The sequence below is a fragment of the Prionailurus viverrinus genome, chromosome E2 (genome assembly GCF_022837055.1).
Source record: "Prionailurus viverrinus isolate Anna chromosome E2, UM_Priviv_1.0, whole genome shotgun sequence".
Taxonomy (NCBI): Eukaryota; Metazoa; Chordata; class Mammalia; order Carnivora; family Felidae; genus Prionailurus; species Prionailurus viverrinus.
This window is the reverse complement of record NC_062575.1, coordinates 34,665,515-34,684,094: the sequence shown is the minus strand read 5'-3', so window position 1 is coordinate 34,684,094 and position 18,580 is coordinate 34,665,515. Positions and strand designations below refer to the sequence as shown.

Here is an 18,580-nt window from a genome sequence, read left to right as displayed (position 1 = left end):
GTTAGTCAGCAGATGTAATTTTCCAGTGATCTCAGGCTGTGCATTCTTTCACCGGTGCGATCATGTGAAAACTGTGCCCAGCCACACCTAACACACGATATGGACAGGACTGGGCAAGCTACAGAAGTGACTTGTCAGCATGAGGTGGCCAGATAACTATAGCTTTTTTTTTTTTTTCTTCCCCCAATGTTTGTTTATTTTTGAGAGACAGACACTGAAAATCCTGAGCAGGCTCCATGCTGTCAGTGCAGAGCCTAATGTGGGGCTCGAACTCACGAGCCGTGAGAGTCATGACCTGAGCCAAAATCAGGAGTGGGAAGCTTAACCAAATGAGCCACCCAGGCGCCCCCGCCGTAGCTTTGTGTTTGTCTCCCAGTCTTATGAACCAGGCGGAGATTTGGATGGTGTTGGGGGGGGTGGTCACTGGAGAGGGGGATATTTTATCTGACTTTTGCTGACATTGTGGCTCCTGTCAGCCCAGCTGAATGTCCCATGGTAGGGGAGGGAGGGGGCTACTGTTGCTCAGGCCCTCTCCCATCCACCCATTCACATGGGTGCCCTGTAGGGAGCCGGGCCAAATGGGATTGTGCACAGCCATGCTCCCAGGGGAGCATGACCTATCCAAGCCTATCACTGCTTCTAATACCTGCCTAACCGCAGGGGATCCTATCTGCCTCACTGGCAGAACAAACTGTCATGTCTTGCCTCTGAGCCATTTTTTCAGTGGGAGTCCAGTCAAGGAACTGGAAGCCCCATCTCCAACTAGCAGAAAGAGTTTGTTTCACTTGAGTAAGTGCACATATGCTGTGCCTCTGCTGTGCAGAGAACAGGTATGCTTCTCCCAGTTCAGCTGGCTATTTGTGGTCCCTGATGCTTGCACATTTATTACCTGGAAGATCACAGGAAAATGAGACTAAGTTCAGCCTTGGAAAAATAATGGGAAGTTTCTGAACTGTAGGAAACTAGAATTAAACGCTTTAAGTAAATTCCAAGTCCAGGGGTATTGTTGACATAACCTTTTCTTATCAGAATGAAATTTTTGATAGAGGATAATTGCTTGTATTTAGAGATGGTATTCTAAAATTCCTTTTAAACAGAGATTTATTAAGTTACATAACCTTGTGGGTTTTAGGTGGGTGGTTTGAACTGTTATTGGAGAATTTTGTGGAGGATGGGGCTAAATGTCTCTAACTCCTTGTGTTATTATCTCTGAACATTAAATATATGAGGATCATACAACTCTGCCTAACTTATTTTACTTTTTTAAAAATTTTAAATGTTTTTACTTATTTTTGAGAGAGAGAGAGTGCAAGCGGGGGAAGGGCAGAGAGAGAGGGAGACACAGAATCCAAAGCAGGTCTCAAGCTCTGAGCTGTCAGTACAGAGCCTGATGTGGGGCTTGAACTCATGAACCGCAAGATTGTGACCTGGGCCGAAGTCACTCACTCAACTGACTGAGTCACCCAGGTGCCCTTAACTTACTTTACTTTTAATGCTGAACTACGGTTCTGGGGGGTGCCTGGGTGGCTTAGTCAGTTAAGCGTCCAACTTCAGCTCTGGTCATGATTTCACGGTTCATGAGTTCAAGCCCCACGTGAGGCTGTGTGCTGACAGCACAGGGCCTGCTTGGGATTCTCTCTCCCTCTCTTTCTGCCCCTCCCCCGCACTCTCTCAAATAAACTTTCAAGGAAGGAAGACAGGGAGGGAGGGAAAGAAGGCAATTGAAAATCAGTCTGAACAATTCACCTAAATAAAATTTGCTGCTTAATTACTTGTGAGTTGATTATTTACCTGCATTAAGATGTGCTACAAATTCTTACATGCCGAACAAAGTTGAGGGGAAAGACATTTTAGTCACCTCTTTTGTTTAACTTCTATTGACCTTTACTTAATTTCTTCAACAATACCATATTTGTTGACCTTTTACTGGGAATTTCTCAGAAAGGCAGGGTAGTTTGAAATTCCTTTCCCAAAATGGATAAATGACCAGAAATGTGAATTAAATAAAAGTCATCCAAATAATAATCCTTAATTTAGGGAAAGTATAAATTGCACATAATGTAAAATAGTAGTGTGGTTTAGATTAGTGTTTTGAATCTAAAGTAATGGTTATTTTTCTTAGAATGGAAGATAGAAAAAAATTGTTTCGAGTGTGTTCTAGTTTGTATTCAGTTATTTCTTCATGATGTTGTTTAATTGTTTTATGTGCAGTTCATGAGTGTCTAGGGCTACACTTAATAGCTGTAATCAAATATAAATATAACTTACTTTTCAGAGCCAGTATGGTGACTTTTTGAATTTTATTAGTAATGACCTTACACCGATTTTTGAGTGCCTTTTAGGTGCTAGGCTCTATGAGCAAGGCCTCATTACCCCACCCTCCTGATAAGGAAGCTGAGATTTAGAGAGGTTGAGGAACTCCTTCTGGGGCATTCATTTCTTTAGCTATATTTATTGAACGCTTTATGCCATGTTCCACTCTCCAGGTCTGAGGGATCCAGGCGTGGATGAGATAAGCAAGACTACTGTGCTCACGGAACTTACAATCTCATAGATTTAATGTAATTTTATCTAGGAAGAAAAATGACAAGCATAATTGGTTCAGGTGCCGTATTAGATGGGTTTACGTTGAAAGGCCTCTCCGAGGAGGTAACATTTGACCAGAGGCCAACATGAGAGGTCATATAAAGTCAAAGGCAGGATTCCATCCCAGGTCTGTCTGATCCTAAAGCTTAGTGTATGTTCTGTGAAACTTACAGGAACTCCCTACTTCAGTACGTAAGATATATCTGAAAAGGAAGGTCAAAAAAATAAAATACGCAGATTTGATTCAAATCTATGCAGAAGCTGGCACGTTCTCATGCAGGCAGTCCAGAAAAGGGCATTGTTTGGAACCTTTCTAGGGCCCCAGGCAGCAGGAGGCAGAAAGCCAAGGTATCTGTTACCATATAGCAAAGCACCCCAAAACTTTGTGGCTTAAAACAATACTCATGAGTTTTTCTCAGGGTTTCTATAGGTCAGAGATGGTTTGTCTCTACTCCACAATGTCTAGGCCAGGGGTTCTCAACTAGGGGCAATTTTTCCCCACAGGGAACATTTGGCAATGTCTGGAGGTATTTTTTGTTCTTATAACTTGGGGGTTGCTGCTGTTATCTAGAGGGGAGAAGCCAGGGATGCTGCTCTTATACCCTACAGTGTAGAAGGGACCCCAAAGAATTGTTTGGTCCAAAATGTCCATGGTGCTAGGGTTGAGAAACTCTAGGGTTTCTGCCAGAAAACTGGAAGGCAGAACTTCTGAAGTCTTGTTCACTCATATGTTGATAGTTGGCTCAGGGGCTGTCAGCCGGAACACCCATAGGTGACCTCTTCATATGATCTAGGCTTCCTTATAACATGGTGGCTGGGTTCCAAGGGTAAGAGTTGAAAGAGAAAAAAGAGCAAACACATGTGAGTCAGGTGCAAGCCGTGGTGCCTTTTAGGACCTAGCCTGTCGTGTTCATGTGTCCTGTTGCTTATAGAAGTCACAAAGTCCCCCCCAGATTCAAGGGGAGGGGAAATAGATTTTACATCTTTATGGGATGTGGCAAGGCTTGGGAAGATCATGCAGAAATGGAAGTACCATTGTGGCTATTTAATATATAACCTACCACAGCAGGGGCTCCTGGGTGGCTCAGTTGGTTGAGCGTCCGACTTCAGCTCAGGTCATGATCTTGCGGTTTGTGGGTTTGATCCCCGCGTCAGGCTCTGTGCTGACCGCTCAGAGCCTGGAGCCTGCTTCGGATTCTGTGTCTCCTCTCTCTGTCCCTCCCCCATTTGTGCTCTGTCTCTCAAAAATAAATAAATGTAAAAAAAAAAATGTATAATCTACCACAGCAAATCCATCACTTTCCCTTCCCACCTAAGACGTTAGAGAGCTAGCCTGCCTGGGTGACCCACACCCTTCTGTATAACTGTAAACATAATTGTTTGTTGCTGTTGTTCCATTTGTCCTGTGTCGGAAGAAGGGACAGTAAGAAAAGAGTAAAAGTGAGCAGGAATGGGAAGGGGAAGTTGGGTCAGTCAAAACCATAGAAACCATTGAAGCCATGGAGGTGTAGTGGCCTAGCCCTGTGCAAACAACAGTTGTTGACTACGTAGTGGACTTAGGTCGGTGAGGAAGTACTCTGATTTGGGAGACATCTCCATGCTAGTTCTGCCTAGCACCGTGATGGCAACCTGTGAAAGGTTGAATTCCGTCTACGAAGGCTAGCTCAGGCTTAGCACGTGCTAAAGAAGGAGATCAAATGAAAATCCAGTGTCTGGAAGGCAAGGACTATCCGTAGAATGCTCCCTTGTTATGATTATTTCAATTGTGGACGTCTTTTCAAACTCAAGTATGTAGCTCACAAAGAACTGTGGAAATGCGGGCTCAATATCAAAAGTGTTAATTATAATAGCATATATTAAGATTTAACATGCGGTGTTTTGATTGTTTCTTTTCCTACAAAGTAACTTGTCTTAGAGAAAGACAAATGTGTATTTCACTTTTGTGTTTTAGATTTTGCTAAGCATGTTGACTTTCTAGAAGCCATAAGTAGTGCCTTGAGGGCCCTTTTGCAAACAATGGCCTCCAAGAACATTTCTCAGGTAAGATTCTTAAAAATTTTTATATGAAACCAGCAAAGATTCTGCATTATGGAGGCAAAGTTAATAACTTTTTTTTTTTAAGTATTTATTTTGGGGGGGACGCCTAGGTGGCTCAGTTGGTTAAGCGTCTGACTTTGGCTCAGCTCATGATCTCACGGTTCATGAGTTCGAGCTCCATGTCGGGCTTTCTGCTGTCAGTGCAGAGCCCACTTTGGATCCTCTATCTCTCTCTCTCTGCCCCTTCCCCACTTGCGCCCACTCTTTCTCTCAAAAATAAAAATAAACATTAAAAAAACATATTAAAAGTATTTGTTTGAAGAGTAATGTATGATCCTTGTAAAGAGAAATCATATGTGCTTAAAATAAAAAGTAAAATATTTTCCTTCTTCCCGCCAGTGCCACCAACACACACAATCTTTTTTATCGATGTAACTTGGTTGACGTACAGTCACAAATATGTTCTCTGAAAGCCATCAGTCTTCTGTAACAGTTTACAGAAATTTTCAAGCATGCCTCCTGGCCCTCCACAGTGATCCACGGGCATCTCTGTGATAGGTGCTTCCTCACTTTTATTTTTTGCTTTTTATTAAGGAAATTTTCAAACATCTCTAAAAGCAAAGATAATAGTATCACCAACCACAGGTGTCACTGAGTTGGCAACATCCTGGCCTTCTTGTTCTCTTTATCTCCCTTACGCTTTGTGTTTGTTACCTGGACTGCTTTAAAGCAAATTGTGTTTATTTCACCCGTAAGTATTTTATTATGTGCTTCATTACGTGTCTGTGACAGAAAATGGACTTTTAAAAAACATGACCACAGTACCATTACCCCCAAATTAACAGACATTGCTTTATCATCATTTGATGTATGCAGTCTGAGTTCAGTGTTTTCTGATTGCCATGAAAATGTCTTTTTCAGTTGCTTTTGTTTAGATCAGAACCCAAACAAGATCCACACATTGCTTTTGGTTGATACCTCCGTTTCAATTTTTTTTTTAACGGCTTTAGTGAGATTTAATTCACATACCATATGATTCACCCATTTGAAGTGTACCATTCAGTGGTTTTTAGTATATTCACAGGTTCTTAAATCTCTTAATTTAAAACATTTCCCCTACCAACACCCCTCTCCCTTTTCTATTTATTTATTGAAGAACCTGTTATTTGTCTTGAAGAATTTTTCTCATTCTGAGATTTGGCTGGTTGCTAACAATGGTAATGTTAATGTGTCCCTCTGTGGTCCATATATCCTAGGAAGGTAGGTCTAGAGCCTTAATTAGATTTGGGATCAAATTTTTTGGCAAGAATAATTCATAGTGTTGTCTGTATTTTCTACTTTCCTATCACAAATTATGTATTTTCATAAATAGTGATGTTAAGATTAATCAGTGGATTCCTTAGTGGTTGTAGCCAGCAGGGATTACTGTTGTCTAGATCCGTTATTTTATCAGTGGTTGCAAAATGGACACATTCTAATCTTGTCATTTTTTTTACATTTATTAGCTGTGATTCTACTATAGAGAAACTTTCTGTCTCCTCCGTTATTTGGTAACTTTGAAATAAAGTCCATACCAGAAAGATGGGATAAGTGTATATGATTCTGCATCCCTACACTTTTCTCCAGAATAACATGTTAGTGCCCTCAGCAGTCTCAGAAAGTGATCAGTGAGGTGTTTTTTTGTTTTGTTTTTAAATTTTTTTACATTTATTTATTTTTGAGAGAGAGAGAGAGAGAGACAGAGCCCAAGTGGGGGAGGGCAGGGAGAGAGGGAGACAGAATCCAAAGCAGGCTCCAGGCTTTCAGCTGTCAGCACAGAGCCCGATGCAGGGCTTGAAGTCAAAAACTGTGAGATCTGAGCCGAAGTCGGACGCTTAACCGACTGAGCCACCCAGGTGCCCCCAGTGAGGTTTTTTAAATATCATTATGAACTCGTGGTTTTTAATAGATTTGTATTTCATTCTAGTATAAGCTTTTTTTCTTTGATGCAGAAACTGTCCCATCTGTTGGGACACTTGAGTGGCTTAGTCGATTAAGTGTCTGATTATTGATTTTGAGTCAGGTCATGATCCCAGGGTCATGGGATTAAGCCCCATGTGCTGAGTGTGAAGCCTGCTTAGGATTCTGTCTCCTTCTGTCCCTCTTGCTCGCCCACACTCTCTCTCTCTCTCTCTCTCTCTCTCTCCCTCCCTCCCTCCCTCCCTCCCTCCCTCCCTCCCTCTAAAAAAAAAAAAGAAAGAAAAGAAAAGAAATGATCCCATCTGTCAGTAGTAGAAGTCTCTTCTCTGTGGCTCCTGAGCCCACTAGATTTGAGAGCTTCTTGGGTACAAGCAGCTGTCCCAGACTCATCTTGTACTTTTCCTGCTTGAAACCTGGAGTCATTTTCCCCAGCAGCCCTAATATCTTTAGTGGGAAATTAAGTTTTGGAATACTTTTGCTATGTTGTCGTTGCTTCTGGACTTTTTTAGTGGAAATAGCTAGGAAATAAGAATTTCATGGGAAGAGAAAAAATAAATCACAATGTCATGCTGATATTTCCAGTTTAAGTAAAAAGGCTAAAGTATTTTTACTTAACTTTTGATATATAATTGTATCTTTTGGGTACTGCAAATCTTGCTTCTTAGTGATGTTGAAATTATTTGCTTTATCCTACAGAATGTATTTAATAGTTTCAAGATAACAATGCTGTTACTACTAACAGTAACACAACTGAATGTAGTTTAAGATTTCTTTTTTTTTTTTTAACAGACTCTTTTTTTTTTTTTTTTCAACGTTTATTTATTTTTGGGACAGAGAGAGACAGAGCATGAACGGGGGAAGGGCAGAGAGAGAGGGAGACACAGAATCGGAAACAGGCTCCAGGCTCTGAGCCATCAGCCCAGAGCCCGACGCGGGGCTCGAACTCACGGACCGCAAGATCGTGACCTGGCTGAAGTCAGACGCTTAACCGACTGCGCCACCCAGGCGCCCCAGTTTAAGATTTCTTGTACAAATTGCTGTGTTTTAAAGTTGCTTGAAAAAATTGTCTTTGTGGCTTGTTATAAAGTTAGTTTCGATTGTTTTAGCTTTCCTTTTTTTAAGAGTCCTTTTCTCATTTTGCTTTAATTTTTATTTTACACAGTTTCAGTAACAAAACTAAAACAGGTTGGAGCGGCTGGCTCAGTCGGTAGAGCATGAGACTCTTAATCTCAGGGTTGTGAGTTTGAGGCCCATGTTGGGCATGGAGCCTAGTTCAAAAACACACACACACACACACACACACACAAACTGAAACAAGATATATTCAGAGGAAAATATAATATATACATACGATGGGATATTTTTCAGCTTTAAAAAGGAACGCAATTGTAATACTATCACCTAGGTGAACCTTGAAGACATTACATTAAGTGAAATAAACCAAACACAAAGGACAAATATTGTATGATTCCATTTATGAGGTACCTAGAACAGTTAAATTCATAAGGACAGAATGTAGAACAATGGCTGTCAGGGGTTAGGGGGAAGGAGAGAGTAGGGGCGTCCTGTTTAAGGGGATGGAGTTCTGGGGGTGGATGGGTGATGGCTGGTTGCACAACAGTGTGAAAGTACTTCCTGCTACTGAGCTGTACACTTCAGAGTGTATCCCTTTGGCCCTGTTCTTCCCTTTCCGGTAACCATCCATTTTGGTTTTTGATTTATCATTCTATCATTCTTATTTTAAAAACATAAGCAAATATGTAGGCATTTGTATTTCAGCCCTTTCTTCAAAGTAGTGCTTCTGCCCCTTGCTGTTCTTCCCTCCTTTATTAATCATCATAGTACATAGGTATCTTTCTCATTTCTTTTTTTTTTTTTAAATTTACTATTTCTTTTGAGAGAGAGATTGTGCGCAAGAGAGAGCATGTGCGCAAGTTGGGGAGGATTAGAGGGAGAGGGGGAGAGAGAATCCCAAGCAGGCTCTAGGCTGTCAGCACAGAGCTTGACACAGGGCTCGATCCCACAAACCATGAGACCATGACCTGAGCTGAAGTCAAGAGTCAGATGCTTAACAAACTGAGCCACCCAGGCTCCCCTCTTACATCTTTTTTTACAGCTTCATATTATTTACTCCGTCGTGTAGGTGTTCCTTATTCATTCAACCTGTCTGCTATTGGTGGGTATTTTACTTTCCAGTCAGTCTTTGCTATTATAAATAGAACCGCAGCAAATGACTTTTTTACAGATGTTAATTTGTGTTTTTGCCATTGAGTCTTGGGGATAGATGCCTAGAAGTGGGCTTGCTGGGTCAGAGAAGAGATGGAGTTCTAATTTTGCTAATTACTGCTGTAGTCCGCTCCTTAGACTTTGAGCCATCTTGAATCTCCACCAGCAGTGAGAGTGCCTATTTTGCTGTAGCCACACCAGCAGAGTACATTGTCAGAATGTTGGATTTTAACCAGTTTGATAGCTGAGAAGTTATATCTCATTCTAATTTGCATTTCTCTTCTTCTGGGGAGATTGGATGTCTTTTTATGTATTTTAAGGGCCTTTGGTTTTTTGTTTTTTTTTTTTTTTTTTTTTCTGTAACTGTTCCTGTGTTTTCTCAGTTTTGCTATTTTGGTGGTGGTCTTTTTCTTCTTCATATATAAGGCCAAATCTTAGGGCCTCACCCCCAGTCGACTTAAGCAGAAACTTTGGGGAGGGGCCCAGTGGTCTATATTTGAAGAAGTTCTCCAGGTGATTGGCATGCACACTAAGTTTGGGTACCAGTGTGCTATACCATCCTTGCTCCTTCCTTTCTCAAATCTTCCAGTGTTGATTAATATGTCATTGGACCATACCACCCACTTCTCTTGGTTATAGCCATCCATAGGGTGCCCAAGACACCCTTTGTTCCTTAAAGATTCCTGCTGTTGGGCTTTATTACTCTTCAATAGTCCTGTCATGATTCTAGGTGACTTCAGGATCCACATAGATGCTCCCCACATAGATGCAAGTGACCTGGCTTTGAAGTTCCTGGACCTCCCTTTCTCTGGCCATCTTGTCTTCCTTCCTACTTCTACTCCATGGCCACACCCTAGAGCAGTGCTTCCGACACTTTATCTTGGTCCACAGCATAGTGAGAATGTCTCTGGTGCTTTTCTGTCAAATACAGTATTCGCTGTTGGTCTTTAATATATAAACCTTAAATTTTTTTTCTTTGTATATTTGAGAATTTTCTTTCAAGAACATAACTTTTGACCCTTAGTTTCTTTGAAATGGGAATGGTAATAATGGAGAGAGGATTAGAAGACCCTATACTGTAGGGCCTATAGAAATATAAAGTATTTTTATTGATTTTGCATGATCTTCAGCAGTAGCTTACTGGGTCAGTCTGATGTTTAAAGAGAATTACTCCCTGCTCATGCCCAGTTAATGTCTAGGCATTCATATATATTCAGGCCATAGATTTTCAGATTGGCTATGTATTGGGCATGAGCATGGGATTTGAGAACTAGAAGGACCCTGGCTCTCTAATGCTTTACAAAAAAAGGAAACCAGGGACTAGAGGTGCTGAATGACGGCACTAAGACTGGAGTGTGACTGTCCTGCTCCCCTGTCTAGTTCTCTACCTTGTAGGTTTGTGCACACTGGGCGACTTAACGTTTGTGAGTCATGCTGGTAGTAAAGCAGCCTGCCTTCATCATTCATAGCAGCCTTGTTCTGGCTGTGAACAATCCTGTGGTTGGTGGGATTGTTTCCAGTAGAGTGTTTTCTAAGAAACCTGAGCCTATTAGCTATTTCCTTTAGATTTGGCAGAAGCAGTGTAGCTGATTCAGAAATGAGCTTGTTTAGAATTGTTGAGTATCTTGGGGCACTTGGGTCAGTCAGTTGGGCACTTTACTCTTCATTTCAGCTCAAGTCATGATGTCACAGTTTGTGAGGTCAGGACCCATGTCAGGCTCTGCACTGACAAGGCAGAGCCTGGTTGGGATTCTCTCTGGATTCTCTCTCTTCCCCTCCAACTCTCAAAATAAATAAATAAACATTAAAAAACCTGTTCAGTATTTTATATGTGTGTGTGTATATACATATGTGCATTTTTGTGTGCATTACTTAATCCTCTTAGCCCCTCTGCATGGTGATCACTGTCCCTGCACTACTCATGGAGAAATGGAGAACTTAGTGGGGTCAAGTATTTTGCACAGGATTGCTAAGTGGTAAGGAGTAGAGCCAGGTTGTGAATTCAGGATGTCAGATTCCAAATCCAAAGCCCTTAGTTACCATGCTGGGCTGCTCCTCACAGGTGATAGCCTGGCAACATGATATTCGAATTCTCTTGTGATACCTGCGTCCACATATGTGTTCAGATTATCTTAAAATGAAAATTATCACTACACGGCAGAAGCACTATATAATTTCATGGTTTTTACAATCTCTAATAATTTACCATACCACACACATCTCAGGGTGAGTTCTTACATAGATTCAGCCAATTTTTATTAAAGCTACAGGATTTTATTTACATTTTCAAAATGTTCTTATGATTAACGTTAAAAAGAAACTTGAATCTCTTTAGTCTGCGTACATCTGACCAAAAGTCTTCAAATGAAACTAATAGGAAATGAAGCCCCTCTTAACAGTCCTACAGCTATGGTAAATTGAGTAATAACAGTGACATGAACAGGCCTCATCTTAGTTCAAGAATACCAGCTGTATTTAGGAGCGATTAGAGTAAGTAATAACTTTTCTTAGTGACATTCCTGTCAGTCCTGTTGTGCGTACTATTGGAACTGGTCGAGTTTAACACCATAAATACTCTCTTCTTCCTTTTCAACAGTGCATGACTCCCGATCAGCTGATGACATTGTGCACAGCCGGCATTCATAGTAGTAATACAGGGGTGAGAGTAAACGTTGTTAGTATTTTAGGAATCACTGGCAGCGTCCTTGCCAAAGAAGATGGAACACTGGAAACTCTTAAGGTAAAACAATATGCTTCTAATGTAAAATGTTAAATCATTAGAAACAGGGTAATTGTTGGTGTGGGATTTTTTTTTCTTTTTCTGAGAGAGGGAGAGGGAGGGAAGGAGGGAACATGAGTGAGCGAGGGATAGGCAAAGGGAGAGGGAGAGAGAATCCCAAGTAGGCTTCATGCCCAGTGCAGAGCCTGATGAGTGGCTCAATCTCATGAGGGTAAGATCATGACCTGAGCCAAAGTCAAGAGTCGGACACTCAACCAACTAAGCCACTCAAGCACCCCAGTGTGGGATATTTAAAAACTTCTGTGGACATCATGAGAAGAAATCCTATCAAGAATTTGCTTACTAAAGTACATTATTAAAATATGCCCTTTGAATTTGGCTTGATCTGCCTACGTGAATTAGGTACTTGAAAAGTTGAGTTGCATTTTGCCGTTTAACTTTATTCCAGAGATACTTTTTCAAAAATGAACTTGTCTGCAGTGAAAGACGAGTTCAGCATTGTCTCAGGTACCTCTGCTTTTGCTGTTACATAAAATATGAGCATGTTCCATTCTCCTAGTGATGAAGGAACCGCTCGCCAGTTCTCTTAGCACGCCCGGCCAACGTGCATTCTGAACAGTACCACACAGTCCCCTCTGATGCCACTTCGTAAATTTGAAGCCGCAAGCTTCAACATACTTGCTTCCAGCACTTCGTCGAGGCACAGTCGCTCAGGAACTAATCTGCTCGAGACACAGCATCACTAGTAACTAAAAGGACAGTGATAGTAAAGTTACCCTTCATTGTGGTAATTGCTGAAGTATTAATTACTAATTCATGGGTAGTAAACCATTTGTTAGGAAGTACTTAAGTTGCTAACACCTTTACAACAATGACTCATTTTTTTTTAACGTTTATTTATTTTGAGAGAGAGAGACAAAGCATGAATGGGTGAGGAGCAGAGAGAAAGGGAGACACAGAATCCGAAGCAGTCTCCAGGTTCTGAGCCGTCAGCACAGAGCCTGACATGGGGCTTGCACTTCACCAACCATGAGGTCATGACCTGAGCCGAAGTTGGACGTTCAACCAACTGAGCCACCCAGGCACCCGAACCATGACTCATTTTTAAGAACCTTATTTTGAAAAGATACCTGCACGTAACAAAACAGACAAGTAAAAAGAATATTAATGAAAAAACTCCTCTCCCTTTATAACTTTCCCCCAGTTTAACTGTAGAGAGGCAGCCACTGTTACCCCTTTCTTCTGTGTTATTCTAGATATATAGACACATAAACGAGAGAGAATGTAGCTGTGTGGTTGTGTGTGCGTACAGCCATGTGCGTGTTCAATCACTTCCCGCCCCTTAACACTGTAATTCCCAAGGTCCACTTGAGTGGAGCAACAAGTTTTTCTCAGCCATAACATGAGATTTTTTTGAATGTTTGTATTTAGTCACATTTCCAAGCATGAAGCAAAGCAGAGGGGCACCTGAGTGGCTCAATCGGTTAAGTGTCCGACTTTGGCTCAGGTCATGATCTCATGGTTCGTGGGTTCAAGCTGTACATCGGGCTCTGTGCTGACAGCTCGGAGCCTGGAGCCTGCTTCCGATTCTGTGTCTCTCCCTCTGTCTGCCCCTCCCCCACTCACACTCTGTCTCTCTCTCTCTCAAAAATAAATAAACATTAAACATTTTTTTAAAAAATGTTTTAAAGCTCGGTATTAAAGGCATAATGGTATTTTGCCCCTGTTGGTTCAGTATGCATGTCTTTTTTTTTTTTTTAATTTTTTTTTAACGTTTATTTATTCTTGAGACAGAGACAGAGCATGAACGGGGGAGGGGCAGAGAGAGAGGGAGACACAGAATTGGAAGCAGGCTCCAGGCTCTGAGCCATCAGCCCAGAGCCTGACGCAGGGCTCGAACTCACAGACCGCGAGATCGTGACCCGGGCTGAAGTTGGATGCTCAACCGACTGAGCCACCCAGGCGCCCCAGTATGCATGTCTTAAAAATAGGGACAGTTTGTGACATAACCACCATTATCACACCTTACACAGTCAGCAATCACGTCTCATACATGGTCCATATTCAGATGTTTTCAGTTTCAAAAACATTTATTTATGGATAGTTCGTTTAAACCAGGATTTAAGTCAAGTCTATGTGTTGTGTTTGGTTGTGGATCTTCTAAGCCTCTCTCAATCTGGAAACTTCTCCCTGGCAGTGCCTACCACTACCTGTTTGTATGTTTGTTTCTTCCTTTCTTTTTGAGTAAGCTCTATGCCCATCGTGGGGCTTGAACTCAAAACCCTGAGATCACGAGTCACACACTGTACCAGCTGAGTCAGCCAGGCACCCCTACCACCACCTGTTTTTTTCCTCAATTCCTAGGGTTGTCTCATAGTGTCCAACCTTCTGGATTTGTCTGATTGCTTCCTTGTGTTGTTAAGCTTGTTCTTTTATTGTCTGTATTTTCTGCAAACTGGAGGTTAGATCTAAAGGCTAGGTTAGATTCAGATTCAGGCTAATCTTTTTAATAAGACTACTTCGTATGTGATACTGTGTGTTTCATATTTTATTATAGAATATTGAATCTAAACACTATCCTAGAGGTTGTCCGTATTACTTAAATTCAGATAAGGAAATTGGGGCCCAGAGTGGGTAATGAACTGTCCAAGAGTCAGGCTGTTATTTACGTCACAGCTGGAGCTTGGACTCGCTATTCTTAGCATTTCCACTCTCCCACTGATAGTACCAGATGTGCACATTACCCTTAAGACATAAAGGATGAAGGAGAACAGCCAAAACAAAATAAGTTTACTTTTGAACAATTCTTCGCAGATTGGGAATGGCCTGTTCATTAGCCAGCTAATTGTCAAAGTATGGATGGGTGTTAAAGATCATTACAGGGAAGCACTTTTTTTTTTTTTTAACATATATTTATTTGCATCTTGACATGACAGGGAGGCTTTTTGAGGGAGATGGGAAAAATTTAATTTCCAAAGTCAATCTCTCATAGATCATTTATGGATTTTAATTTAGTTTATTTAGGAATGTAAACTTAATTTATCTAGTTTATATTATACATGGTGTATTTATAAATACATGTGAAGTCTTTAATTTTTAGTTTTTCAAAGTTTTAAAAACATTTTTTTTAAGTGTATTTATTTTGAGAGAGACAGAGCATGAGCAGGGGAGGGGCAGAGAGAGAGAGAGAAAGAGAGAGAGAGAGAATCCCAAGCAGGCTCTGCACTGAGCCCAACACGGGGCTCAAACTCACAAAACCATGAGATCATGATTAGAGCTGAAATCAAGAGTTGGACGCTCAACTGACTGAGCCACCCAGGTGCCTCAGTTCTTTCAAAAAAATTTGTCTCTGGCATTTCTAAGTTTTAAAAGACCATGTGTGAATTGTTGCCACATTCAAAGTTAGTATGGATTTTGGAAACTGAGGTTAGAATATTGGACAATAACAGTGTGTTTTGTTGTCTCCAGACCATCGGGTGCTTTCTGCTTGAGGTTGCCACTAAAGATCCCTCCCTCGTGGTGGCAGGGGAAGCCTTGGATGCCCTCTTCGATGTTTTTGCAGATGGGCAAGAAGCTGAAAGGGCCTCAATTCAAATTAAACTGTTGTCTGCTCTGAAAGAATTCCAGCCAGTCTTCAAAACGAAGGTATGTAGCTGTTCTGTTTAGAAATGCCTAGGTCTCAGGGAGCCTGGGTGGCTCAGTCAGTTGGGTGTCTGACTTCAGCTCAGGTCACGATCTCACACTTCGTGAGTTCGAGCCCCACGTCGGGCTCTGTGCTGACAGCTCAGAGCCTGGAGCCTGCTTCGGATTCTGCGTCTCCCTCTGTCTCTGCCCCTCTCTTGCTCACTCTCTGTCACTCGCTCTCTCTCTCTCAAGAATAAATAAACATTAAAAAAATATTTAAAAAAAAAAAAAAAAGAAATGCTTAGGTCTCAACGTCCTATGAGAAGGGGGTGTGTGTAGTTCCCTTCATGCAATCGCAGTGATTCACAGAGCACTTCATCCCCAGAACTGAAGAATGCTTGTTGGCTGAGTCAGAGCTCCGTCCTTTCTGTTGAATCACTGTGATGTGGGCCGAAAAGGGGTAGATGAGGTCCCCCCCTTGCCACAACAGTTCAGTCGTGCTAACAGTGCTCCTGTAGAAGCACTGAAGTCTGTTGCCTACAAAGCACTTTTGTATACACTGTAAACTTATTTTATATCATTAGAGGTAATTTATTACAGCTGGATTTCCACATTATGAGTATTTCCCTTTGATGCTCTGAAAAAAGGGCAAAGTCCAGGCTGATCTCTGTTGGAGAATGTAGCTACCTTCATTGGCCCATTTATTTACTTATTAGTTTGTTTATGTTTATTTATGTATTTTGAGATAAAGACAGAGCACACGAGCAGGGGAGGGGCAGAGAGAGAGGGAGAGAGAGAATCCCAAGCAGGCTCTGCACTGTCAGCACAGAGCCTGACACGGAGCTCAAACCCACAAACTGTGAGATCATGACTTGAGCCGGATGCTTAACTGACTGAGCCACCCAGGCTTCCCCTTTTTATTTATTTTTTGTTTCAATAGAAACATCAAAACTAACTTTCAGTTAAAAAGTAATTTTCAAATACTTGGTGGCTGGGGGAAAGCAACCAGTAATTTAAAAAAAATTTTTTTTAAGTTTTGTGTGAGAGAGAGGGCAGGGAAGGGGCAGAGAGAGAGAATCCCAAGCATGCTCTGCGCTTACAATGAACTGTGAGATCATGACCTGAGCTGAAATGAAGAATTGGATGCTCAACCTACTGAGCCACCCAGGCGCCCTGCAACTAGGAATTTTAAAAACAGCCTTGAATCACATGTCTACAAGTTTAAGTTTACCATTCTCCACTTACCTAAGTCTCCATTTCTGGGAGTGCCCAGCTATCTCAGTCTGTGGAGCATGCAACTCTTGATCTCAGGGTTGTGGGTTCAAGCCCCATGTTGGGTACAGAGTTACTTAAAAATAAATAAATAATAATGATAATAAAAATAAATAAATACAAAATCTCCATTTCTAAATTATGTCATTTTGAGAAATAAAAATACTTGTATTTTTTGCTTTTAGATTTTAAATTAAACAGTTGCTTTAAAATCTTTGTCAAAAGAATAGAGGTTTTGGTGAAAAATTAGCCTACTTCTGTTGTTTTCCAGTATATTTCTTTTATCTAACAGGCTTCTAATGCAGATTTCAGTTCTCGAGGAGAGAACTCTGTGATAACTTTTTAGGAGAATATGACTATGTCTAATAATTTAATAACTGTGAAGTAACTGCTTGAGCTAAAGCCAACCTTATATGTCTAATACCTTAAATTTTCTTAAGTTCTTTTGAGGCAAAAGGGTTTTCCAGAAGAAAAGAAAAACAGCAACGCACACCATGCACATTCTATGTCATAGTTACATCTGGAGTCAGTGTTGGTTTAAGAACATCAGTATTGGGGGGTGCCTGGGTGGCTCAGTTGGTTAAGTGACCAACTTCGGCTCAGGTCATGCTCTCTCGGTTCGTTTGTTCAAGCCCCAACTGTGCTGACAGCTCAGAGCCTGGAGCCTGCTTTGGATTCTCTTTCTGCCTCTCTCTCTGCCCCTTCCCTGCTCACACTCTGTCTCTCTCTCTCAAAAATAAATAAGCATTAAAAAAGAAAAAAAAAAAAAATCAGTATTGGTTTGTTTTTAACATTTTTATGTTTCAGCATCATGTATTTAAAAACGTAGTAATAGTGGCTGACATTTATTAAGATTCACCAGTGTGTAATTTAAGTTGAACGGTTTATCCCTAGTTGAGGCCTGTAGGCTTTTTTGTTTCCTGGGTTGTTGGGTTTTTTTTAATTGAGATACATTTGACCTGTAGCTTTGTATTAGACTTAGGTGTTCAGCATAATGATTTGATATGTGTACATATGGGGAAATAATTACTGCAATAAGTTTGGTTAACATCCATCACCACACACAATTGCAATTTTTTTTTCTTGTGATGAGAACTTTTAAGAACCTTTAAGCTTCTACGCTCATAGTAACTTCCAAATGTGTGATCAGAGCTGCTAACTACAGTCACCATGCTGAACATGACATCTCCATGACTTATTTATCTTGTAACTGCAAGTTTGTGCCTTTTGGCCCACTTTGCCCATGTTTGTCTGTTTTTTAAGCAGTGACGTTTTATTCTCCCCTGTTTTCTGCCTCATTGGTAACCACATTGAATGATGTTTCTCCACATAAAGACGGATGTGCATTAGTGTCTCCCCCTTTGTTATCCAAACCGTAGACTAACATATTCCCAACCCAGTACTTTGTGTGTTTTCACCTAACACTGTCTCCTAGAGATATTTCCATACCAATATTAGTGGGTGTGTCTAATTGTTCTTAGAGGGTACGGGGCCTTGAAACTTCTGCAAGAGGAGTCTGCAAGGCAAGGAGAAAATATCCCCTGTTTCCCTGCAGCTGCAAGGAAAGCAGATGTGGTTGAGCCTTCAAACTACAGAAACCAGTGTGTAGGGAGGAGTTATGTAAACTATGAACCAGCAAAATAACCCCTAACCTCTGTTCCAATTGATTTTCCTACTTAATATGCATTGCTCTGGTAATGATGTTTAATTGTTTTTCTTTTCTCAAAGGTATAAAGCCCTAGTGAAGTTTGTTAGCCAGAAAGGCAGCCTGTAGTTTTTCATATGAAGCTCCTCTGTGAATGAAGCCACAATTGCATTAAAGACTGTTTGGTATATATTTAGCCCCGAGTTGCATTTAAACACTATATAAGGGGTGCCTGGGTGGCTCTGTTGGTTGAACATTCGACTCTTTTCAAGTATATATATTTTTTAAGTTTATTTTGGGGGGGAAGGGGCAGAGAGAGAGAGAGAAAGAGAGAGAATCCCAAGTAGGCTCACCACTCAGCACAGAGCCTGATGTGGGGCTTGAACTCCCAAATCATGAGGTCTTGACCTGAGCCAAAGTCAGATGCTTAACCCAGTGAGCCGCCCAGCCTCCCCTAAAGATATTTTCTTTATTTTTTTATTTTTATTTTG

At 41.1% G+C, this 18,580-nt stretch overlaps 1 protein-coding gene across 3 annotated transcripts in view; it reads left to right on the top strand.

Moving 5' to 3' along the window:
• HEATR3 (HEAT repeat containing 3) overlaps positions 1–18,580 on the top strand; it is a 40,237-nt gene that overhangs the window by 19,745 nt on the left and 1,912 nt on the right. For 2 of the 3 annotated variants that reach the window (XM_047835942.1, XM_047835944.1), the window contains 3 exons: positions 4,538–4,626; positions 11,405–11,548; positions 15,017–15,193. In XM_047835942.1, coding sequence (XP_047691898.1) covers positions 4,538–4,626; positions 11,405–11,548; positions 15,017–15,193 — 410 coding nt within the window. The remainder of the gene's footprint in view (positions 1–4,537; positions 4,627–11,404; positions 11,549–15,016; positions 15,194–18,580) is intronic. The other variant, XM_047835943.1, reaches the window with a different exon arrangement.